Below are 25,662 nucleotides of genomic sequence, written 5' to 3'. Positions count from 1 at the left end.
GAAAAGAGACAGTGTGTTAACAGGGTGTAATAATTAATAGAGACAATGGGCTATCAGAGGGGTGCAAGAATGACAAGACACAGGGGGTAACATAGAGTAGAAGAATGAAAAGAGACAGCGGGAAAACACAGACAAGAATCACCATCTTCGACATGTCATTACATAAGGACGGAACTAGAAATATTCGGGAGCCCCAAAGCCTGGAGTCACCTGCCTAGATCAAAACCCAGGAGTCAACAGGGCCCAGATGCAGAGCACATGAATCACGCTCAAAGGTGCAAAGCGGCCAGAAAGGAGAGCAAGGGAGAGCGGCACTCTCCAAAACACAGTCAGCGGCTACTGACAAAGCAAAAACAACAAGTGATGGACGGAATGCTGAACATTGTCAAACATTCACCCCCAGTACAGTGATCTGGGCCTAAATCCATCGTTTTTTTGCTGCCCATGCCATTCCAGTTTGGACCCAGCCATATGCAAATCAGTCTTGACCCTGTTCCCCATGAGAACAGTCCAGCCCGAACTGCTAGGCCAGGTCTTCCCTGGACTGGAAACAAGCATCCTGGGACCGGTTTCGGGGTTTCACCCCTCATCAGCCAGGCTAGCTTGAATCCAGTGGCATGGGAAGCACGGGACCCACGTCTGGGCATACCCTTCCCACTTAGGGCGACAAAGCAAAAACAACAAGTGATGGACGGAATGCTGAACATTGTCAAACATTCACCCCCAGTACAGTGATCTGGGCCTAAATCCATCGTTTTTTTGCTGCCCATGCCATTCCAGTTTGGACCCAGCCATATGCAAATCAGTCTTGACCCTGTTCCCATGCCACTGGATTCAAGCTAGCCTGGCTGATGAGGGGTGAAACCCCGAAACCGGTCCCAGGATGCTTTTTTCCGGTCCAGTGAGGACCTGGCTTGGCAGTTCGGTCTGGTCTGTTCCCATGAGCAACAGGGTCAAGACTGATTTGCATATGGGTGGGTCCAAACTGGGGTGGCATGGTGAGCAAAAGAACGATGGATTAAACCCAGATCTATGACTGGGGGTGAGTGTTTGACAATGTTCAGCATTCCGTCCATCACTTGTTGTTTTTGCTTTGTCGCCCTAAGTGGGAAGGGTATGCCCAGACGTGGGTCCCGTGCTTCCCATGCCACTGGATTCAAGCTAGCCTGGCTGATGAGGGGTGAAACCCCGAAACCGGTCCCAGGATGCTTTTTTCCGGTCCAGTGAGGACCTGGCTTGGCAGTTCGGTCTGGTCTGTTCCCATGAGCAACAGGGTCAAGACTGATTTGCATATGGCTGGGTCCAAACTGGGGTGGCATGGTGAGCAAAAGAACGATGGATTAAACCCAGATCTATGACTGGGGGTGAGTGTTTGACAATGTTCAGCATTCCGTCCATCACTTGTTGTTTTTGCTTTGTCGCCCTAAGTGGGAAGGGTATGCCCAGACGTGGGTCCCGTGCTTCCCATGCCACTGGATTCAAGCTAGCCTGGCTGATGAGGGGTGAAACCCCGAAACCGGTCCCAGGATGCTTTTTTCCGGTCCAGTGAGGACCTGGCTTGGCAGTTCGGTCTGGTCTGTTCCCATGAGCAACAGGGTCAAGACTGATTTGCATATGGCTGGGTCCAAACTGGGGTGGCATGGTGAGCAAAAGAACGATGGATTAAACCCAGATCTATGACTGGGGGTGAGTGTTTGACAATGTTCAGCATTCCGTCCATCACTTGTTGTTTTTGCTTTGTCGCCCTAAGTGGGAAGGGTATGCCCAGACGTGGGTCCCGTGCTTCCCATGCCACTGGATTCAAGCTAGCCTGGCTGATGAGGGGTGAAACCCCGAAACCGGTCCCAGGATGCTTTTTTCCGGTCCAGTGAGGACCTGGCTTGGCAGTTCGGTCTGGTCTGTTCCCATGAGCAACAGGGTCAAGACTGATTTGCATATGGCTGGGTCCAAACTGGGGTGGCATGGTGAGCAAAAGAACGATGGATTAAACCCAGATCTATGACTGGGGGTGAGTGTTTGACAATGTTCAGCATTCCGTCCATCACTTGTTGTTTTTGCTTTGTCGCCCTAAGTGGGAAGGGTATGCCCAGACGTGGGTCCCGTGCTTCCCATGCCACTGGATTCAAGCTAGCCTGGCTGATGAGGGGTGAAACCCCGAAACCGGTCCCAGGATGCTTTTTTCCGGTCCAGTGAGGACCTGGCTTGGCAGTTCGGTCTGGTCTGTTCCCATGAGCAACAGGGTCAAGACTGATTTGCATATGGCTGGGTCCAAACTGGGGTGGCATGGTGAGCAAAAGAACGATGGATTAAACCCAGATCTATGACTGGGGGTGAGTGTTTGACAATGTTCAGCATTCCGTCCATCACTTGTTGTTTTTGCTTTGTCGCCCTAAGTGGGAAGGGTATGCCCAGACGTGGGTCCCGTGCTTCCCATGCCACTGGATTCAAGCTAGCCTGGCTGATGAGGGGTGAAACCCCGAAACCGGTCCCAGGATGCTTTTTTCCGGTCCAGTGAGGACCTGGCTTGGCAGTTCGGTCTGGTCTGTTCCCATGAGCAACAGGGTCAAGACTGATTTGCATATGGCTGGGTCCAAACTGGGGTGGCATGGTGAGCAAAAGAACGATGGATTAAACCCAGATCTATGACTGGGGGTGAGTGTTTGACAATGTTCAGCATTCCGTCCATCACTTGTTGTTTTTGCTTTGTCGCCCTAAGTGGGAAGGGTATGCCCAGACGTGGGTCCCGTGCTTCCCATGCCACTGGATTCAAGCTAGCCTGGCTGATGAGGGGTGAAACCCCGAAACCGGTCCCAGGATGCTTTTTTCCGGTCCAGTGAGGACCTGGCTTGGCAGTTCGGTCTGGTCTGTTCCCATGAGCAACAGGGTCAAGACTGATTTGCATATGGCTGGGTCCAAACTGGGGTGGCATGGTGAGCAAAAGAACGATGGATTAAACCCAGATCTATGACTGGGGGTGAGTGTTTGACAATGTTCAGCATTCCGTCCATCACTTGTTGTTTTTGCTTTGTCGCCCTAAGTGGGAAGGGTATGCCCAGACGTGGGTCCCGTGCTTCCCATGCCACTGGATTCAAGCTAGCCTGGCTGATGAGGGGTGAAACCCCGAAACCGGTCCCAGGATGCTTTTTTCCGGTCCAGTGAGGACCTGGCTTGGCAGTTCGGTCTGGTCTGTTCCCATGAGCAACAGGGTCAAGACTGATTTGCATATGGCTGGGTCCAAACTGGGGTGGCATGGTGAGCAAAAGAACGATGGATTAAACCCAGATCTATGACTGGGGGTGAGTGTTTGACAATGTTCAGCATTCCGTCCATCACTTGTTGTTTTTGCTTTGTCGCCCTAAGTGGGAAGGGTATGCCCAGACGTGGGTCCCGTGCTTCCCATGCCACTGGATTCAAGCTAGCCTGGCTGATGAGGGGTGAAACCCCGAAACCGGTCCCAGGATGCTTTTTTCCGGTCCAGTGAGGACCTGGCTTGGCAGTTCGGTCTGGTCTGTTCCCATGAGCAACAGGGTCAAGACTGATTTGCATATGGCTGGGTCCAAACTGGGGTGGCATGGTGAGCAAAAGAACGATGGATTAAACCCAGATCTATGACTGGGGGTGAGTGTTTGACAATGTTCAGCATTCCGTCCATCACTTGTTGTTTTTGCTTTGTCGCCCTAAGTGGGAAGGGTATGCCCAGACGTGGGTCCCGTGCTTCCCATGCCACTGGATTCAAGCTAGCCTGGCTGATGAGGGGTGAAACCCCGAAACCGGTCCCAGGATGCTTTTTTCCGGTCCAGTGAGGACCTGGCTTGGCAGTTCGGTCTGGTCTGTTCCCATGAGCAACAGGGTCAAGACTGATTTGCATATGGCTGGGTCCAAACTGGGGTGGCATGGTGAGCAAAAGAACGATGGATTAAACCCAGATCTATGACTGGGGGTGAGTGTTTGACAATGTTCAGCATTCCGTCCATCACTTGTTGTTTTTGCTTTGTCGCCCTAAGTGGGAAGGGTATGCCCAGACGTGGGTCCCGTGCTTCCCATGCCACTGGATTCAAGCTAGCCTGGCTGATGAGGGGTGAAACCCCGAAACCGGTCCCAGGATGCTTTTTTCCGGTCCAGTGAGGACCTGGCTTGGCAGTTCGGTCTGGTCTGTTCCCATGAGCAACAGGGTCAAGACTGATTTGCATATGGCTGGGTCCAAACTGGGGTGGCATGGTGAGCAAAAGAACGATGGATTAAACCCAGATCTATGACTGGGGGTGAGTGTTTGACAATGTTCAGCATTCCGTCCATCACTTGTTGTTTTTGCAGCGGCTACTGACAAAACATGGCAACTGGAGCATGCATGATGGAGAAATGATGGACTGTCCAGAGAAGTTTTAGCCAATGAAACGACAAACATTCCTCCTAATATATACTTGAAACATAGTATACACTTATAAAACCAGAGCACCGCTGATTCTTATCAACAGACACAATGGATGCATCATCTTACAATGTGTCTATGGTGAAACTACAACAACGTTGCACCAGTATGTGGTTACTAATGATGGATAAAGGGATCAGGACTGTTTATCCTCATTATTATTATTTTTTTTTGCATTTTTACATAACGCGAACTCCACCGACAGTACTGGAGCACTTTACATGAGCACCAGTAACAATACACAAGGACTCATCACTCTCCATTATACAGTGAACTATGTTGTGTTAATCGTAACCACAGTATGCCACTGTATATAGTGGGTAACTATGTAAATGTTTGGGGCAGTCCACACGCACACTCATTCACACCAAACACACACACACACACACACACACGACATACCTGTAGATATGAGGACCGGCCTTTAACCGTAATGAAGTGTGTATTTAATATTCTAACTCCACGCACGCTTTGATAGTAGGGAAGGTTATAAAGTGGAATGAGGCAAATATAACCACACTTTTACTTATTTGATGCACTCGCTCAAAACTACCTAAACACTCTACGGGGGCCCGTCCTCCTAACGCACCGGTCCTCAAAAAGATAATGTTTGTCTGGAACTGACAGTGTTTACCCACGCTATGAGGACCACCAAACCGGTCCTCACAGTGTGGCAATACATGCCCACACACACACTCGCACACACAAACATCAACAGACACACGTCAATGGACACAAGCTCAGAAACATACCTGTCACACACCCACACACCAACGTCTAGAGGCATTTCTAAAAAACAGCCACACATAAACACACACATACGCATAAGCATGTGCACAACTGTTCATGTAACAAAGTCCATGTACATGCACATTACCTCTCAGAGCTGATTCTGCCTCTGACTGACTGATCACTGGACACATTGCTGGAAGGAGAAATGAGGATGTTTAGTTCTGAGAACTTGTGAACATATCCTTATTTGTAAAGAAGCATTAAGAATGTTTAAGCAAGTGAACTGGTTCCAGCTACACGCAGGGCACCTAGAGGCCAAGCAATAAAGAGCTATACAGAGATGTGGGCCAGACACAGCAGCTATTGGAATCAATGAAAAGGATGGATCAGTGGTCAAAGAGGACCTCTGATCATTGTAAACAAGGGCACCAGAGGTCTGGCATTCTGCAGCCCCAGACACTTCCATTCACTACTACCCATTACCACCATACTACATTAAAGGCTCTTCAGCAGACCTTCACTCACCACCACCGTCCATGATCTCATGTGCCTCAGTTGACTTGCACTCACTGCTAGCCTCTGTGATCTCAATTATCTCAATGTACTGTATCTCCAGAGCACAAGAAATATCAAGCATCATCCCGCAGCGCATCAGTGGCTTCTATACCATTTACCTGACACTCTGCCTGGGATGAATCCACGAACAGGTTGCACCTTCATTGTGGCAGTAGCTGTAGAGGGAGAGATACACAAAACTCAATGTTACTCAGCTTTATCAAGTATCCAGCGAAGCTTCTCAAGTACTTCATGCTAGCAGGAGACATGTAAACATCTGCTATAAATGTTATAAATATTGTATCAGGTCTAAACTGAGCAATGTCTTAGATCCTCAAGTGTCTTGCTCATGAAAGTAGGAGTTTGTAAACAAATATTATTTGCATGAGAAGAATGGATTCTTGTACCAGTAGCAGAACATTTGTCTTTAAAATTGATGCTCTTTAAGAGAAGTGAACTGGTATAGAAAAATCTGAAAACCCGCTGAAAAGCCAGGAGACCGATGACCTTCTGACAGATCAAGGAGGCATGGAGACCAAGTAACCACTGCTTCATCAGGCAAGCATAGAAACTAACACTCAAATACATGGGAATGCACAAGACCAGCAACTCTCTGATAAAGTAAGGACACACACATGATTTAAGAAGAATATGATTCATAAAGCATGCCTGGAGGCCAATGACTCAATACATCAAGTAGGCTGCAGGCCAGTGGTTGTCTGTTATACTTAGCGTGATTAGACACAAAGGCGCCTGTTTTACATCAAGCATGCACACAGATCAGGCCATCTCAGGCACTGAGCCGATATGAACACCAACGTCATTAGTACATCACTGATACATCTAGTGGGAATCAGGACCAATAACCTTCTCATATATCAATCAGGCAAGGAGGCCCCTAACTCTTTTATAGATCAAGCAGGCATGGACACCAGGGACCCTCTGCTACATCGTGCAAGCACGGAGACTAACAAGTGTTGGAAATATTAACATGCATGAGACCAGAAGTTCTCTGATAAATTAGGAGCATGTACAAGATTTAGGAAGCATGTGATAGATCAAGCAATCATGGAGACCAATGACTCAAAACTTCAAGCAGGCTGGGAGACCAGTGGCCATCCAAAACATCTAATGAGGATGAAGAACAACAAACTTCTCTACATGGAGACCAATTATTATGTTTTTTAAATCTGTTTATTGGTTTTGTTATATGCGGTGCAGCAATTTCAAGCATGACCGTAGTGGTGCATTAAGTTACAAAATTTACATTGGGTGCTTCTGCACCCCTCTCAGTGTGTTAACAAATCCATTGCATATTCAAACTTGAGATAAATACGAGTTAATACTTCACTCTTGATTGCATTAAGGAAAGAAGGAAAAAATAAAATAATAAAGAAAGAAGAAGTCACCGTGCGGGAGTATATGGAGTTCTAGTGGCTGCTGGTGTGAGAAGCGGAGCGGGGGAAGGTCAGCTAGGGGGGGTAAGAGGCCCCATCCCCCGGGACTTGTTTTATGGCAAGGGAGAGTGGTATGTAGTATGAGACATCTGTGAGGCCCCATATGTTTCAGCTGAGGTGTTTATCCGAGTGTTCGCATGTTGTCAGTGCCTGGGCGAGTCGTCATGTGTGCGTCGTGATATTATCGACCTTATTGGGTAATAAACATGCAATCTGGTTCGGTGCTGAGCATGTGGATCAGGGTGGGCGGGTATCATCTTTCTCTTTCAGTTGTTCTATGAAGGATTCCCATATTTCTATTCCTTTTATCACCACCCTCCTGTCACATAGTGCTTGTAGTGCTTGTGTCTCCATTGTGGCCCATTGTAGTAGGTCTGATGTCCAATGGCATAAGTTAGGGGCGCTCGGCGACTTCCACTGTGTTGTAATAAGTTGTTTAAATATAATGAATGCCATGTCTGTGCATCTGTGTTTCTGTTTGTCTTTGCTACGTCTTTTGCATATTCCCAGAATGCAGGACTCGGGGGTTGGGGACAGAGGCAGTCCGGGCCAGGACGCGATTTGTTTGGTGATGTCTTGCCATGTGTGTAGCAGTGGTGGGCAGTCCCACGTCATGTGGTATAAATCGGCTGATGGGCAACCACATCTTGGACAGTCAGGGTCACTTTGCGGGAACATGCTTTTTATTCTGGCTGGTGTTAAGTATGTTTGGTGTAGATAATTGAATTGTGTATATCGGAATCGGGCATTGCGTGATATCTCACGTGAGTGCCATGGACCATGCTTGTACGCTAAAGGGTGTGTGTAGAGCCTTTTCCCATTTGGTCTTAGCCTGTGGTTGCGCTACTTCTGGGTTGGCTTGTAAAGTCTTATTCAGCCAAGAGATACCTGAATGTGTTCCCGATCCCAGGAGTAGTTCATGTAAGACCGGCGATGTTTGTGGTTCTTTATTGCTATTTCTCCATGCGTCCCGTATTAACCGCTGTAGTGCCCCATGTACAATGAATTCGCCTCTGCCCAGATTATGTGTTTCTGCTAGCGTCTCGTATGAGAGGAGCTGTCCCTCAGAGAAGAGGTCTCCCACCGTCTGGACTCCCTTTGCGATCCAGGTTGACAGGTCTAATCTTCCGCGTAGTCTACCTACTCCTGGTATAGCTTGTAATGGCATTCCGGGTGAGTATAGTGGGGCGCATGCTCCCGTATTTACATACCGGCGCCAGATACGTTCAGCTGTTTTTACCAATATGTTATTGTGTTGTGGGATGCCCTCACAGCCAAGAAGCCATTTCAGCACATCTGAGTGCCCTATGCTTGTGGCAAGGGTGCTGTTCTCTGGGCCGAGGGGATCTTTCAGCCAAGTCACGATCCAGTGTATTTGTGCTGCCGCATAATATATTTCAAACTGCTGTGCGCCCATCCCTCCCCTCTCTAGAGGGAGATAGGTTTTGGCTAAGGCTACACAATGTCGTTTCCCTCCCCAGATCAAGTCGGTTAATAATCTTGTCAGTTGTGTAAAGAAAGATTTAGGTATCACGAGTGGTAGTGCGGCAAAGTAGTATAACGGTCGAGGGAGGACTATCATTTTGGCCACCGCGACTCTGCCCATGGGCGAGAGTGGCTGGGAGCACCAAAAGGGCAGTGAACTTTTTACAGATCTTATCGTCCGTTCTAGATTCCCTTCTTTTAAGTCTGCTTCTTCATGGTATATATGTACACCCAGATATTTAAAAGTGGTGTTTCTCTATTGTAAGTCATGTGTGGTGTTTGCGTTGTCTTGTGGGTCCGATAGAGTTCGCATTGGGAACAGGCATGATTTTGTCCAGTTCACATGGAGCCCGGATAACTCCCCAAAAGAGTTTAGTAGTTGTAGCAGGGCTGGTAGGGATTCAGAGTGATTACGAAGAAATATTAATGCGTCGTCCGCGTATAGGGAGACGATGAAGTGGTTTTCACCGTCGGGGATGCCCCAGTGTGTGGCTTCGCTACGCAATCTGGCTGCGAGTGGTTCTATTGCCAGTGCAAAAAGGAGTGGCGATAAGGGGCAGCACTGATGGGTGCCTATCCCTTTCGTGAACTCCTCAGATCTTGTCACGCCTGTCTTGACTCGTGCCTTTTGATCAGCATACAGGATTGATATCCAGCGTGTGAACACTGTACTTAATCCCATTTCCTTTAGCGTGGCCATCAGAAATGGCCAACCCAGTGTGTTGAACGCTTTCTCGACATCTAGAGACACCGCTGCTCGAGTGTTGTCTGCTCCCGGAGTCTCAGCTATTAGACGCAACAGGTTTCTGATATTAATGGAGGTGTTGCGTCCTGGTATGAACCCGGATTGGTCTGGGTGAATTAAGGTGGGTATTATTGGGAGAAGGCGATTCGCCAGTACCTTCCCCATCTAGAGGGTCCCTGTCTTTCTTGTAGAGGACAATGATTAATGCCTCGCGTAAAGAATTAGGTAATAGTCCTATGGTGTATGCTTCCTGTAACATTGATAGATAAGGAGCCAGTGTCTGCGACGGGAAGGTTTGATAGTATTCGATTGGGAGTCCATCTCTCCCTGGAGCCTTATTATGGGCTAGCTGTTGCAGGTCTTGTTTTATTTCATCTATTTCTATGGGCTTGTCCAGATCAAGTATTTGGTCCACTGTTAAGCAAGTCAGTAGGTGCGTCGTGTAGTGGCGGTAATCGAATGTTCTCAAGCGAGACTCAACTTCGTTCCATTGTTTTTGCAGATTGAGCGTGTCACTGCTAGTATCATTTTGCAACGCTGCTTTGCATTCTGCTGCATGTTTGTTCCTCTCAATTTCACGCAGTTCTAGGGTCAGTGTGCGCTTGACTCCGCTTGCTATTGTCATGCACATGCCTCTCGTCACAACCTTGTGCCCATCCCACTCAATAGCACGTGCCGATATTGACACTGTGTTAATTTTGAAGTAGGATTCAATATTAACCGCCATTTCTTTGCGGAAGGGGGGATCTTGTAGCAGTGTGGGCTGTAGTCGCCATGTGGGGATGCATGTGTGTTGTCTGCCCCACCTTAGTGAGGTTATCAGAGGGCAGTGGTCTTAGCCATATAGGAAGCGTTGCAGATTAGGTGTGTGATTGTATCCATGCATAGTATTAAGTGTGTAGTTGATGTACCGGGGAGTAGAAGGAGTACTCTCTAACTGTGGGGTGTTGGTCCCTCCATATGGCGTGTAGCCTCCTCTCCGAGATCCAGGATTTTAGTGTCTGAGACAGTCAGTTACTATGCGTGTTCTCCAATGGGGGATGAGATCTATCTAATAATACATCCCGAACACCATTAAAAGTCTCCACCCCAAATTATGGGTGTTGACAGATCATGTGATATCGATTTAGATGTGGTCTTGTAAAACTCGCCCTGTCCTGTGTTAGGTGCGTATATGTTGGCTATGGCTAAGTGTCTGCCATCTAGCCCGCTATTCAGGTAGACGTATCTGCCACTGTGTCTATGTGAGTAGCATTAACTAGATATGGGACCCCGGTAGCGATCCAAATTAGAACCCCTTTTGCATATGTGGACGTTTTGGTGCCGTGTATTGTACCCAACCATCTTTTGTTGATATTGTGCAGCACATTCGTGGATAGATGTGTCTCCTGAAGTATGGCTATATGTATATTATGCGGCTTGAGGTATGCATATATTCTGCTACTCTTACTTATATTTGCCATTCCTCTTACGTTACATGTTATTATATTATAAGACGTCATTGTTTTTTGTTATTATGTATTGGACAGCTGTCCTTTAAATAGCATGTCTAGACAGCCACCCCCCACCCGGGTCTCCCTCCACTACCACCCAGCAAGCACGGCAGGATCTGTACTATGATGGTGACTGGGTTGAATAAGTAAAGGGAGAAGGAAAAGAAGAGAAGAAACAATCTACTAATATTAAAATTAACTAGGCACAACTGGTGCCAGCTTAAGCGGTATTCTCGATGAGGTCCATGAGGCAACCCTTTTGGGATAGGGGGCAGGGCTGGGGTGGAGATGGTGGCGGCTCGGAAGATCGGCCCATTCGGATGCGTACATTTTCTTTGTAAATTTCCCTGTTCTAGGGGCAAAGTCGCTCTATCTGTGGTGTGTGATTAGTTGTAGAATTACCATTCGGGCATGTCTCCAGGCAGAGCCGGTGTATGCGTGCGGATCATCAGGTGTGTGTAATCACAGATATTATTGGTCCAGGTGAGCTTAAAGTAGCACTTGTCGATGGTCCTGTGTTGTAGAGTCCAGGGAGCTTGCAATGTTTTAGTGATTGTCTTTGTTGTTTTTAGAGACCATCAGCCGTGCGTGGTGTAAGCGTTGGGCCCAATATCATGGGTGATGAGGGGGGGCTGCCGTGTCTTCTCGGTGAGTCTGAGCCTGTTATACTGGTTTCACTGTTGAGCGTTGGGCGTAGAGCCGAGAACATATTAATGTCTTTTATGGCTTGTATTTGGTATTTGATCAGCCTCTGCTTGTAGTTTAGACGGGCGTAGCTCGGATCCTAGGCCTGTCTTCCTCTTCCCGCGGGGGCGTTGGGTGTGCCAGTCTTTTTGTTCAGCCGGTTCTGCGACGGGATCCACGAACCCTTTTGCACGTAGCCATGTCCTCAGAGGTCGGGAAGATGTGGGTCCTATGGAAACATGAGGGAGTAGGGTATGTTTTTGTCTCGTAGTATTTGTTTTGCTTTGGTAAATGTGATGCGTTTGCGTTGTACTTCTACCGTGTAGTCCGGATAGGCTGTGATTTTCGCGTTCTCTGTGTCTATAGGGCCCGAGGTCTGGAATTCTCGTAGAATCTGGTCTCTGTCTCTGTAATTCAGAAATCAGTGGTCGAGGGGGAGCTCCTGGTCGCGGAGGGCCACTCCGGATTTTCCGTCAGTGCCAAGCTCGTCAAGTTTATGGTTGGATTAGTTTCAGATTTCCATATTTTATTGACACCGAGGACTTGTAAGATGAGGTGTTTCCTGATTTTGTGCCTGTGCTGATTTTAGCGTGAGACACATCTGCTGTGCGCTGGGCATTCGTGTTCATGGCCTGGTGTTTCATGCTCACCGATGGTGTGTTGCTGTATCCCAGTCCCCATCACAGCGGGGCAGAGGCCCGCCAGGGTCGCAGGTTCCCCCCACATGGCCCTGTGCCGCCGTGAACGGTGTGCGCACTTTGAGCAGTTATTATCGGGGGGGCCTCGCTACGTCCTCGCAGGACGGACCCGATAACGCCCGCGAGCCCCTACTCTCTTTGGTGGTTATTTCATGGAGGGGTGCTCAAGGTCTATCACTCCCGCCTCGGTGTTCCGCCTCAACTTTTCTGGGCACAGTGCTCCGACCTCGTGAGCCGCGCTGCGTCTCAGCGGGGCCAGGACCGGCAGAGCCCGCGATCCCTGCTCCTCCCGGTGGTTATTTCATGGAGGGGACGCCCGCGGCCTGTCACTGCCGCAGTGATTTTCTTCACCTCTATTGGGCCCAGTGTTCCGTCTCCGTGAGTCTCGCCGTGCCTCCACGGGGCCGGGCCCAACAGCGCCCGTGATCTCTTGTTCCCCTCGTGACTATTTTGTGGAGGGGACGGTCGCAGCCAACTGCTCCCACCGCAGCGTTCCTCCTCACCTCTTTTAGGCCCGGTGCGCAGTCTCCGTGAGCCCTGTTGGTCCTCCGCGGGACCGGGTTTTACAGCGCCCACGATCTCCTGCTCTCCGCGGCGGCTATGTTGTGGAGGGGACGCCGGCGGTCTACTACTCCTGCTGCGGCGATCCTTCACAACTTTTCTGGGCCCAGTGCTCCGTTTCCGTGAGCGCGCGAGGCCCGATGTCGGAGTGCACTCCCTTCTCCGATGCGCCTGCAGATGAATCTGCACTTCGGGTGCAGTGTCTCGCGGATCCTCCCCGGGCCAGTCCAGACAGTGGACCGTGCAGGGAGCGACGAAGCTCCGCGACGCGATTTCGATTATGAATTCACCCTGCTCCTCGGTCGGATGGCTTCGCTGGTGGTCCGCGCTCTGTGCCGATATTTTTCAGGGGGCTTTACGGGAGCATCGGTGTTTCTTGCGGGTGTCTAGGGCGATGTCAGTTCAAGTTTTTGTAACCTATGGAACCAGATATTTATAGGATTATTGCGGGCCGTGAGCGGAGCTCCTTTTTGTGCGTCCGCTCTTGCCACCATCTTGGCCACCCTCCCTCTATATGGAGACCAATTACCCTCTGATGCATCAAGCAGGTGTGGTGATCAAATACCCTTCAAAACATGAAGTGGGGATGAATTCACAGACCCTTAGTCACACTAAACCTGCATAAAGATCTTCAACTATCTATGGCTTCAAGACCATTAACCCTGTGATAGATACAAAAGGTATGGAACCAACAACCCATTAAATCATCAGGAGGAGATGAAGACAAATGACCAATGCATTTTTGATATGAAAACAAGCGTAACGTAAAATATTACTTGAACACAGAAATGATCATTTTCTTCTAATCTAGTATTTTTTTTTTTTATTTACAAAAATGCAGCATACAATGTGCCTAATGAATCTTAAAGTACATTTGACTTATGACACCACTGTTTTTACCATTTTTAAAATTAATCAAGTGAATTGAAGCCTATAACAAATGCTGTTAACAGAATGCAAATCTGGCATGATCTCAAAGTTAATAACGCAGAAGAAATGAATAAATAGCAGTTACACAGTGGGTTATATGCCTGCTGAAAGGAGACAACATGATGGCCTATGTCCTCAGTGTACCCATTCTACCACAGACAAGTTGGAGTGAGGAAGGAGCTGTGGAGGGAGTTACCAGTTGAATGCACTATGGTGCTTGCTGGTCCTTCCACCGTCAGAAGCTTGGCATGCACACTGATGCGGTATGCACTCTGGGGCTCCAGATTCCGGAAGCAGTGACTGTCTGAGGTAGAGCCCTGTCTCTCCTCCGTGGTACTTCCATCTACATAAGAACAACAAATTAGTTGAATGTGACAGTGACAGAGATATGCAATAAAAAGTACAAATAGTGGTAGAGAATTCATTAAAGGATCATACCCTTGAAGAAAGCACCTATGCCATATTTTGCATCCACCTCACATATCGTGGCCCCCCAAACAGTGGCTTTCACAAATATCAAAGATTATTGAGCCCACAGGGAACTCAAGAAAACCTTTGTAGACTGAATGAGGGCAAGTGATAAATAACAGTGGTGCTTTTTAAAGGGTCCCTTATTGTGGAATGTGATAAGGTGGCACATAGCCAAAGGCTCTGTTGATGGCTTACTCTCAACTGCAGTTAGAAAAATTAACAACATTAATTGCTTTGAATGTCAAACTTGGGTCTGTCCCTGTATTTTCAATGGGTACCACCACAAAGAGTCTACATATTTTTTGCTTCCATGTGCTACAAGGTCCATTGTGTAGGATTTCGAATATAGAATCTCTTTATACTGTGAAGAAGGGGCAAGTGAACATCAGATAGCAAGAGGATGAGCTGAGCAAGGGCTAAAGAAATGGATCTACATCCAAAAGGAATATATGGGACCACCAGTAACAGAACATATGAAACAACAGAACAAATCAGGGAGGAGGAGATATGTCGTAAATGGGGTAACAAACTAGATTCAAGTATTGGAACTCATGGTAAAGTGCATGAATTGTGGCAGACGAGGGATGAGAACAGTACTACTGAGGACAGATGAGGAGCTGGAAGTAAACTGGGGAGTCAGACAAGGGCTGAAGTCCAAATATTACGCAAAGTGAGGATACACTCATTTGTTGGGCCAGTTACGTTTGTGTAAAGTAAGTCAAATACAAAGTCCTGGGAGCTGGGTGTAAATTAAAAATTCAAATAATAATGAGGAATCAAATAGGGGCTGCAAAGTTGAGTCAAAATATAAAGATAAAATTAGGCCTACGGATTTTATTTTATGTGAGATAGGAAATAAGGATTTGATCAGTTTAGTGTCAACTGAAGTAACAAAGAAAGGCTGAGAAGCTGATTCTTAATTAAAAGATCAAAGACGGGCTCTAGAGATTGGTGTAAAATGAATGATCAAACAATCACTAAAAAGCTGGGTGTAAATTAAGATAAAGAAGGCCATCTTAAAGGTGTTCTTGTGGCAGTGACCAGCTTTGGGACAAGGTCATATTAAACTAATTCCTGATTGTTCTACAGTGACAATCTGTCAGCCATTTGTCCAGTTGGTAAACATTTTTTATAATTATCCTTGGGGGCTGACATTCCCATATTGCAAGTAAGTGCCATGAAAAGAGTAGTTGTGTTAAGAAATCTGCACTGATGATACCTGTCAGAGCCTGAGCGACTATGCGATATCCTGTTATCCTCCGGTTTGGCTTCCATTTCACACACAGGACAGACGGCTGGGCCTCGGACACCCTCAGATCCAGAACTTGTAGGGTGGCTGGAAAAACAGCAGCATTAATTCGTGGGTGAGCATCAGCTGCCATATCAGTGTCATGTTAGCCCACCAACCTTGATCACCCATGTAGACAAAGGGCCTGATGTATACTTTTTTAGTGCCGCATTTGCGTCATTTTTTATGCAAAAGCGGCGCAAATGTACAAAATAGAATTGAATTTTGTAAGTTTGCACCGCTTTTTCATCAACAAATTACGCAAATGCGGCGCTAAAAAAGAATAAATAAGGCCCAAAGTGCTCAAAAGGGAGATAGGCCTAAAAGATAGTAGAGAGTTCTCCTGACAGGCTAATGCTTGTGGAAGTGCAGGACGGCATCCTGACAATTCAGCAAGATGTGAAAGTATCTGCCCAGTCTCTTCTGGCCAAGTGATCTTTCAATTGCCTAGGATGGATTGATGGGTGCTGTAATATTCATAAATACAGTTATTTGAAAACTGACTTCCCCAATCTATAATATATAATAGGAGACCTGAATGATTTTGAATCTAAACGTTTGGAATACTGAGTGGACAATCAGATTTCTCAGAAAAGAGGACAGCATAAAAATCATAGACATAAAAAAGGACAGAAATAATTGTAGGTAGGGCTGAAGTCCTTCCTTTAGTCTTATATAATGAAAGGTATTCAGCTACTGCATGATATATATCCAAACTGTACAAGGAAGCAGCAGTTTGTGAAGCAACCATATAGCTGCCTGGAAGCAATATTCAAATATGTTTCATGAAATACACAGAAAGCTGGCAGTTTAGTTTATAGACAATTTTGTAATATTTATGTATATTTTTCATGGGTTGCTTTGCATTACTTTCTGTACTGCCTCCAATGCACATTTTTTGCCTAAGAAATTCCAGAAGCCGTACCTAGCATGTTTTTTTATCAGGGGCAATCACTAGAGGGTCTATTCACAAACTCCATTTTCAATACATGAAGTAGTCCTACAGTAGTACTACTCAATGCTATTCACAAACCAATGGGCAGGGACCTCTGCCTTTCCCTCTCCTTTCTTCTTTGGGTGGGGATCTCTGCCACAGTGGCGGGGATCTGGGCACACATAGGTACAGCTTTTATAGTAAGTGTGGGAAGGACCGATGGGAGTGGCTGAAAATTACTACTAATTGGAAGTAGGTTTAAGGATATATAAGGAGGTATTTAGGGGCAGTCATTCTAATATAAACACACCCCACAAAGAGTAGGACGATTGCTGTTCACAAAGTACACTTTTAAACTTACTAATACCCTAATGATATCAAAATAGCTATAAACGTACTCCATCCCAGCCTTGGAGTACGTCAAGCACTATACACAGCCATTCACAGGTACCGCAACAACTTTCTACCATAGACAAAAATGGATACAGAGAAATAAAATAAGACTTATTAGTAAAATTTATATATATTTGTATTGTAATGTTAAAAATTATATATTAGAAATGATAATTACATAGAGGGAAGATGGAAAGGTCTCTCAAAACATGTAGCATACATACCACCACTCAATCAATCCAGGTGAATTCAAAAGAATGATGAACTCAAAACACAGCAACAACTAGAGATCCAAGGAAGATGCCTGATCTAACTGAGCCAGAGCAAGCAGTGTGTAAGGGATACTGCCATGGTTGCCATAAAAGGTCTTTCCGGCTCATGGCCACTCCATGGCTCCCTCACACCGACGGGCGAGAAAGGAGAAGCAAACTCAGCAGGGCTTTAAATCTCTTTTGAGACTGTCAGCCTCTAGCAGGTTTAGACTTATCTGGCAGTGTTATAGAACGATTGGGGAAATTTGCATTTTCAATTAGTAAAATGGGACTAGTTGAAGAACTCTGTGGTCATTAATGGAGAGAAGTAACCTGCCATAGGCTCTACAGAGTGGCAAGGAACTAAGAAGGAAATACCCACTAATGTGTTTCTGGACAGAGCTACATTTCACAATACAATAGATCCAAGGCTAGATTCTTCTGCTTGAAAGATGCAATCTGTGACGATGACTTATCAGAAGCAGTTCCCCCTCCTAACCTAATTAGTCTCAGGTTTGTTAGATCTGGCATCATAGTGCCGCTATCCAGGGCTGGCTTTAGCGCTAGTGGAGCCCTGTGCAACAGTCTTTTTTGGCACCCCCCACCCCATGACCACCTCCTCAGATTCCCTCACTACCACCCGACAAATGTGCCCCTCACCTCTCCATAGCCCCCTTTAACATACATTCATTTGTTTCAAAGCTTGTAAAGGCTGGTTTTACTAATCCACTCAGCTATCCACATAAAATATAGTTCTGTTATTTACATCAGGCATATTCAATCAATTAATCAGTTTTTGTAAAGCACGGCTACTCACCCATGAGTATATTAACCCTAGCACTATTTTATGGTGAGTCAATGATGCCACTAGACAAAACTCCCGTCTCTCGCTCCCTAGCAGGAACATTAATCACAAGAGGTATCCTGACATTTGAATTGCTTCCTGAAGGCTGGATGCACAAGGAACTTTTCAGCAGGTGCTTTCAAATCGCAAGTTTCTAAGTTATTGTTAAAAACAGCCCCCTACTGAGGTCAGTGCCCTCCAATCCAGGTCAGCGCCCGGTGCGGCCGCACAGCTTGCACTGCCCTTAAGCCGGCCCTGCCGCTATCTGCAGGTCCACTCTTGAAAATGTTTTAATATACAGAGTGGGCTTTGGCCCCTCCCAGAGAACCATTTCCCTCTCACCTCATGCTATTGGCTGTTTAGTTATCATTCTGTCTCCACTGGAGTGCTAATATGGCAGTTCATCGGATGCTATTTTACATGCCAAAGGAACTCCTATTCATCACACATTACATTATTTATCCAATAGATGCACTGCATACTGAAAGTATTTTTTTCACTGCAACAGACTTTTTGAAAATGTTTTACTCTGGGCTAAAAATGCAAGCAAGACCTATCGTTTTTTAGGGTTGAGCCTGCGTCGCATGCGCTTGCGCATGTGTTTCGCTTGTGAGACACTTTAGGAGTTAGAAAAGGGCTCGGAGCCCCGTCCATGTCACGTCAGTGTCTTTCATTGGTTAGTGGGCTTGCCATTCAAAATCTGCTTGTTTTCATTAGTGGAAGGCATGCATACGTCATGTTTTTTCCGGTGGTTAGCCCTCCTCGAGTGCAGCGACCAAGTACTGAAAACATGCAAGGCTCGTTGTTTCCCGTCAGGTTTGTGGACTACTTTTTACCTTTTTTTCGCAGCGCAATCTCGCTTGGCAGAAGTCGAGCGCTTTGCATAACATCGACCCTGTTACATACATAGTTAATTGCACTTTTGCCGGTTATGTTGATAATTGTACTTTTGCCAATAGGTTTCACTACGAGTGAACTGTAGCCGCGCGATCACGCTGTTTTTTTTTCATAAAATGTGGCATGAAAAATCCAGTTGGGAGTTAGCTCTAACTCGGAGAAATGCGAGACCCTATTGCATTGCAAATGCTTGTTTCTATTTGTTTCTGAAATGACATCAGCTAAATCACCTAGTCTTCATTCAGTGCTAATTACGCTTTTACCTGTACAAGGCATGTTTTTTTTAACTACAATAATTTTCCTTCTTTGATTAAACTCCCCAATTTTTTGATGTTTCAATTTAATTACCCTGAGATTTTTTCTATAGCGATGGAATTAAGACGCAAAATACAATATCACCTAAATATTGTGGGGCTGGCCCGGTGGGATCCTGCTGGGGGCTTCAACTTAATCCCAGTTCTTGGCTCTGTCTCTGGGCCACCAATAGTCAGACACTGGCCATGTTCCTACCACAACAGATCGGAGATACACATAACAGGACTGATGCTCTTGTCTGTTCTAAACTTTTAGACTGGCACGGCAGAGTTTCTAGTTACTGATCTGACTCAGAAAGGTATCTGTGATATTGACCCTGGTTTGTGCTCATGGTCGCTGATGTGAAAAGCCCAACTGGGTTTATTTGCAATTACTCTTACCAAATAAGTACATTACTTCACAGATTGGAACTTGGTACAATTGAAACGTTGTACAAGTTCTTAAATTGCCTTAACTATTGGGTGCATATAAACAGTACAAATCGTAAACGCCACATCTCTTATGTCAATGTGTAATTGTTATTTAAATTTCTAATGGATAGATCAAGATTCTGATTCCTTTTCAAAAGGCACTGCAAGTCAGCCGGTGTTCAGAATTCTGAAAAAGTATTCAGAATTTCAGTGACCAATCAAAATACCAAATTCAAATGTCTTAAAATAAAAGGAGATGGTATGGTTTCGAAGTAGGCCTTCACTGCACCACATCTTTGCCTGATGTAATTTGGCCCTCACTTTGCTCTTCACAGAGACAATAAGCAGTAATTTGGTGTCAGTGAGGGTCAGATTGGCCTCCATAAGGATTACTACGACAGTACAAACTCTTACCTGTTCGCCCAGAGGCAGATACAGCTTCACTTTCTCCGGTGCTGTAAATTGCAGAAACCGTCACCTGGTAAACCGTATCTGGGGCCAGAGGTTGAATAATGATGCTGCTGCTTCTGCCAGAGACAGTCACCTGTGCAGTGCAGAAATAAATCAGTCTACAATTATATAAGCCACAGGTCAGATGCTTACATGTTTGATAAGTCTGAGGCCTATAAATGGGATGTCTCTGAGGCTTACACGTGGGATCAGTCCTAGGATTGCAAGCTGGATAGCAGCAGCTACCGCTGACCTTATCATTGGTATGCTGACAAAGCGCCTTCTACCTCTGGCCTCAGTCATCATGAAGGTACCAACAGGAAAAGAAAGTAAACAGGACTCTATGAGGCCACATTTACTCCTTATCTTTTCACTATTCCCAAATTTAAAGACACTAAGGGGCGAAAAGTAAAACTAAGGGTCAACCTAAAAATGTCCTCATGGCAAACGACAGCTACACCTTACACATTACTCTTAGACATAGTTACACTTACCGTTTGGACAGGAAGGCCGCTCGATGCCTGGGAGCACGTTACTTTGTAGTGCAGGACTTGGCTTTTCGGGGACTTCCAGTGGACCCTCAGACTGCTGGGCGTCTCAGAGTCGATGACAAGGTTTGTGGGCGGAGCCCTGTTAAGGACCTCATGGGAAGGTGGCATACCTGGGAGGCATTGACAGAGGGTATGACAGATTGTATGAATGAAAGACAAATGCCCTCATGAAGTACTATGGCTGCTGAGGCTGGCCTAATATCTACTAGTATTTCACCTCAGCTTTTAATAACTTCTAAGTAGACCATTAGTAAGATTGAGGAGTATGTGTAAACTCCTGATATTTGCTTTCTTATTTCAGGCAAATTACGACACCTGTACTAGTGATGGCTGAAATTTGTAATAAAAATTGTGAAATGTCTTGCAATGTCACAAAAAAATGTGTATTTATGAAAATTTCACAGAACTCACTTTCGGGCATCCTACATTATATCTGAACGCAGTGGCGGACCTCACTACTCAAAAGTCATTGAGGTACCATCAGGACCCAGGTTTGAGGACAGTATGTCTCCTGCCCACAGTCGGAAGACATTTTCTGCTCAAAGCCGTCTCTGGGGGACCAAATTTACATAACGATTAGTTGTCACTAAAACTGTGATATTTCATGAAATTCATTAGTTTACTCAAAGTGAGTAGTGACATAACAATGTCCCTGTCCATAAGATGTCACAGAGAGCCGGTGGCCGTCTTCCTTTAAACTGTCAGTGAAGGTGCACGGATACCAAACACACTCTGTGATTGGGACTTAGAGTTTGAACCAACTAAGGGGCATATTTAAGAGCCCCTAGCACCACCGGAGCGTCACTTTTCGTGATGCTCAAGTGGAGCAATGCCCTGCCCAGTATTTATACAAGCTGGCGTTAAGCTACTTTTGTGGCTTAACGCCACCTTGTAAATACAACCCCTTCACACGGAGCAATTTGCGTGGAAGGAGTGTGCAGTTAGTGTTGCAGTGGGCATGCCACAGCAACACCCATTGCATTTTGATGCTGCCTATGAATTTTCGTAAACCTGAAGCAGCGCCAAAATCTAATGCCACCCCAGGGGTGGCGTTAGCATGGCGCAAAGATGAGAAATGCTTTAATTTTCCTCGTTTTTTGCTCTTTCTATGTGTGCTGCAATCTGCAGCACACATAGAAACAGCAAATCGCCATTTAAGATTGTTGTTGTACAGGAAGGTGTCCCTTCCTTCATAAAAACAATCTCCCCCTCAACGCAGCCGTCCTTGCACTACAGCGCAAGTGTGAATGTGTTGGAGCGCAGCAGCAAATTTAGCGCTGATGCAAGGGGAAACACAGGGGTGCACTGTATTCTAGTAAATACAGGGCATCCCTGCATTTTGAAAATGACGGTGCATGACACTGCTAAATTTGGTATTAAATCTGTCCCCAAATACCTCCTCTTCCCTCACAATGAGTCTGCTGCTAACTTCCTCATAATCTGAAGAAACACATGCCACATCAGTCTATGTATGAAGAGCAGATACTCAGCCCAGTCGTAGGACCAGAGAAAGCAGGTAATTATTCAATCGTTAACTTCTTCCATATGTACTGTGAATTAATTTTCAAAGTGTATGAATACAAATATAAAAACAATGATCAACATGGTTGCACATGAAGTCTATGAGAGTGTTTCCTAAAATGTACATTGATTTTCTGTTGTTGTTAAGTTGATCAAGACATTTTGAAGTAGTTTATGCAAGCCTGGAATTTACTCTTCCCAAGCATTAGAAAGCTTTGGCTCTGGCAAGCATGCTGCATATGATCCCTTAAAGATTCATGGTATTTGTAATCTACATTTTAACAACACACATTTGGGTTCATAAATATCAATATGCAATCTGTTTGTGACTAGGCCTGGGCAGAATTTCATTTATGGTGGTTGAATTTCATTTATACTGGTGCAATTGAAGTAAATTCGGTAATTCCACGTTAAGTTTTGATGTGTAATTATCAATAATTACTCGATTATTCCTCCTTGTGTAATTAAGTGTAATTTGGGATAAAAAAGTAGTAATGTGAGAGCAGATTTAGGGAGCATGAGTAGGCACTCACACTATTTGTGTTCTGCTGCATTTTGCACTAAGAAAACAGCACTACGGGTCTTATTACGAATCACTTGTGGTGGTGGTCTGGACCGCCGCCAATGCGGCAGTCTGACTGCAACATTACAACCCTGGCAGTCGGACCACCATGGAATCGCCAGCTCCGCCAGGATCTTGGATCCCAGCAGTCTGGAGCATGGTGGCGGCCCTAATCTGCCAGGGCAGAGCTGCTCTGGGGATTATAACCCCTTTCTTCACCAGCAGTTTCATGACGCTAGCACCGCCATGAAAAGGCTGTCGGAGAATGAGTGCAGGGATCCCCAGGGGATGGGCAGTGCAGGGGCCATTCTGGCCAGTACCGTTACAATGTTCACTGTCTGCTTTGAAGACAGTGAACATTGCAAAGGTGTTGGTGCATCCTGCAGGCTACAGCATTGCTGCTGGCTTGATTACGAGTCGGAGACAATGCTGTAGATTGTTTCCTACTAGGCCAGCGGGTGGAAACTTAGGTTTCCGCCTGCCGACCTAGCAGGAAACCCATAATAGCTCTGGTGGGGAGATCGCTGTTAGGCGGCAGCCACCCTGTCAGGAGTCTGGTGGACGGAGTTTTTTGTCTGTCTAACTCATAATAGGGCCCTAATTGTCAGTAGTAAGCTGGGGGAAAATCCTACCCCAAAGACACATCTAACAAGTGCAAATGGCCGTGGGCTATTCGCATTCTGTTGCTTGTAGTGCTACTTCTTAGCACAAAATGCGTCCTTTCCATATTCTGGAAGCGAGGGTGCATATTTGTGCTAAGCAACAGCGCTAAATGGGAAACATCCTTTACAATGAAGTCTTGCTAATGCAAGACTTTTCCAACGAGGCAAGAACAACGCAGACGCCGGAACCACAACAACGTTTTAATGCAAGCGGAACCACTCTTGCGTTTTTCTCTGCCTTAACCACGCATGTGCTGAACAACGCACATGTGTGGTAAAGGAAGAGAGAAAGGGAGTCAGCATCGGGATAGGACGCAGTGAGGTAAGTGGGGCTGGGGGTAGTTTTTAGGGCAGGGGTGGGGGGTCAGGGTAATTTTGTTTTAATGGGTGGTCGAGGTAATTTTGTATTTAGGGTGGGTGGGGGCAGGTTTTTAGGGGTGGGGTAATTTTGTTTTTGGGGTGGGGTCAGGGTAATTTTGTATTTAGGGCGAGTGGGGTGTGGGTTTCTAGGGGCGTGTTGGGGGGTTGAGTCATTTTGTATTTAGGGCGGGTGGGGATAGGGTTTTTAGGGGCGGGATGAAGGGGTCAGGGTAATTCTGTTTTGAGGGGCAACGGTGGGGGTTCGCTGTCAGGTAATTGGGGCTGGGGGAGGGTTGGGGGTAGTTTTAGGGGTGGTGTAGTTTTTAGGGGTCAGGGTAGTTTGGATAATTTTTTTAAGGGGTGGGGTGGGTGTCGGGGTAGTTTTGTTTTTAGGGTGGGGTGGGGGGTTGGAGTAATTTTGTTTTTAGGGGTGGGGTGGTCGGTATCATTTTGTATTTAGGTTGGATGGGGTCAGGTTCTTAGGGGCAGGGGTGGGGGTAATTTTGTTTTTAGGCGCGGGTTCGTTTTATTTTTGGGGTGGGGTCAGTTGTTTTTAGGGCCGATGGGGGTCGAGGTAGGTTTTAGGGCTCAGGATGGGTTGGGGGTATCAGGGTAGGGTTTAGGGGTGGGTGGGGGGGTTGGCTGGTTTTATTTTTGGGGCGGGTGGGGAGGTTGGGGTAGTTTTATCTTTAGAGTGGGTCGGGTAGTTTTATTTTTAGGGCGGGATGGGGGTCAGGTCATTTTGTTTTCAGGGGGTCGGGGTAATTTTGCATTTAGGGTGGGTGGGGGTGGGCTTTTAGGGGCGGGGTAATTTTGTTTTGGGGTGGGGGTTAGGGTAATTTTGTATTTAGGGTGGGTGGGGGGTGGGTTTTTAAGTGCCAGGCTGGGGGTTGGGGTAATTTTGTATTTACCGCGGGTGAGGGGGGTTTAGGGGGGTGGGAGGTCAGGGTAATTCTGTTTTTATGGGTGGGGTGGGGGTTGGGGTAGGATGCGCTCAGGTAAGTGGGGCTGGCGGAATGTTGGGGTAGTTTTAGGGGTTGGGGGAAGTTGGGTTATTTTTTTTAAGGGGTGGGGTGGGGGTTTGGGGTAATTTTGTTTTTAGGGGCGGGGTGGGGGATCAGGGTCATTTTTGTGTTTAGGGAGGGTGGGGGCAGATTTTTAGGGGCAGGGTGGCGGGTTGGGGTAATTGTGTATTTAGGACAGATGGGGGGTCAGTTTTTAGGGGCAGGGTGGGGAGGTGGGGTAATTTTGTTTTTAGGGGCCGGGTAATTTTATTTTTGGGGTTGGGGTGGGTTTTAGGGCTCAGGGTGGGTGGGGGTATCGGCGTAGTTTTTAGGAGTCGGTGGGGGGGTTAGGTTAGTTTTATTTTTGGGGCAGGTGGCGATCAGGTAGTTTTATTTTGTGGGTGGGGGTTGGGGTAGTTTTATTTTTAGTTTAGGTGGGGGTCAGGGTAGTTTTAGGATGGGGTGGGGGTTGGGGTAAGTTTGCTTTTAGGGTGGTAGTTTTACTTTTGGATTGGGGTCAGTTTTTAAGGCGGGCGAGGGTGTAGGTTTTAGGGCTCAGGGTGGGTGGGGGAGGTCGGGGTAGTTTTATTTGTAGGGCGAGTGGGGGATGTCAGGGTAGTTTTATTTTTAGGGCTGGTGGTGGGAGGTCTGGGTAGTAGTATTTTTAGGGCAAGTGGGGGTAGGTCAGAGTAATTTTATTTTTAGGGCAGGTGGGGGGATGTCGGGGTAGTTGTATTTTTAAGGCGGGGGTGGCATGTGAAAACCATGCATGCCGTTCCACACATGCCTTTGCTAGGCATGCCTTTACAATGAAAAATCTCTGTAAAGGCATGCGTGGTAAAGGCATTCGTTGTTCCATCATACATCTGCGCTACATACAGAATTACTTTCTCACATAATTCAAGCATCTTCATGCATAGCTTTTAGATAGTTCTGAATGATTATGCTACAGTAAATTACATGAGTTATGCCTACCACTA

General features: G+C 46.5%; 1 protein-coding gene across 1 annotated transcript in view; it reads right to left on the bottom strand.

Moving 5' to 3' along the window:
* Positions 1 to 25,662, bottom strand: part of COL20A1 (collagen type XX alpha 1 chain) — a 371,828-nt gene that overhangs the window by 159,250 nt on the left and 186,916 nt on the right. Inside the window, exons 19-24 of the mRNA XM_069243200.1 lie at positions 20,517 to 20,683; positions 19,987 to 20,116; positions 15,460 to 15,576; positions 13,966 to 14,112; positions 5,836 to 5,892; positions 5,307 to 5,354 (exon numbers count right to left, since the gene is read on the bottom strand). Of these exons, the coding sequence (XP_069099301.1) occupies positions 5,307 to 5,354; positions 5,836 to 5,892; positions 13,966 to 14,112; positions 15,460 to 15,576; positions 19,987 to 20,116; positions 20,517 to 20,683 (666 nt within the window). The remainder of the gene's footprint in view (positions 1 to 5,306; positions 5,355 to 5,835; positions 5,893 to 13,965; positions 14,113 to 15,459; positions 15,577 to 19,986; positions 20,117 to 20,516; positions 20,684 to 25,662) is intronic.

Source organism: Pleurodeles waltl, chromosome 7, assembly GCF_031143425.1.
Source record: "Pleurodeles waltl isolate 20211129_DDA chromosome 7, aPleWal1.hap1.20221129, whole genome shotgun sequence".
Taxonomy (NCBI): Eukaryota; Metazoa; Chordata; class Amphibia; order Caudata; family Salamandridae; genus Pleurodeles; species Pleurodeles waltl.
This window is presented reverse-complemented; position numbering and strand designations above follow the sequence as displayed.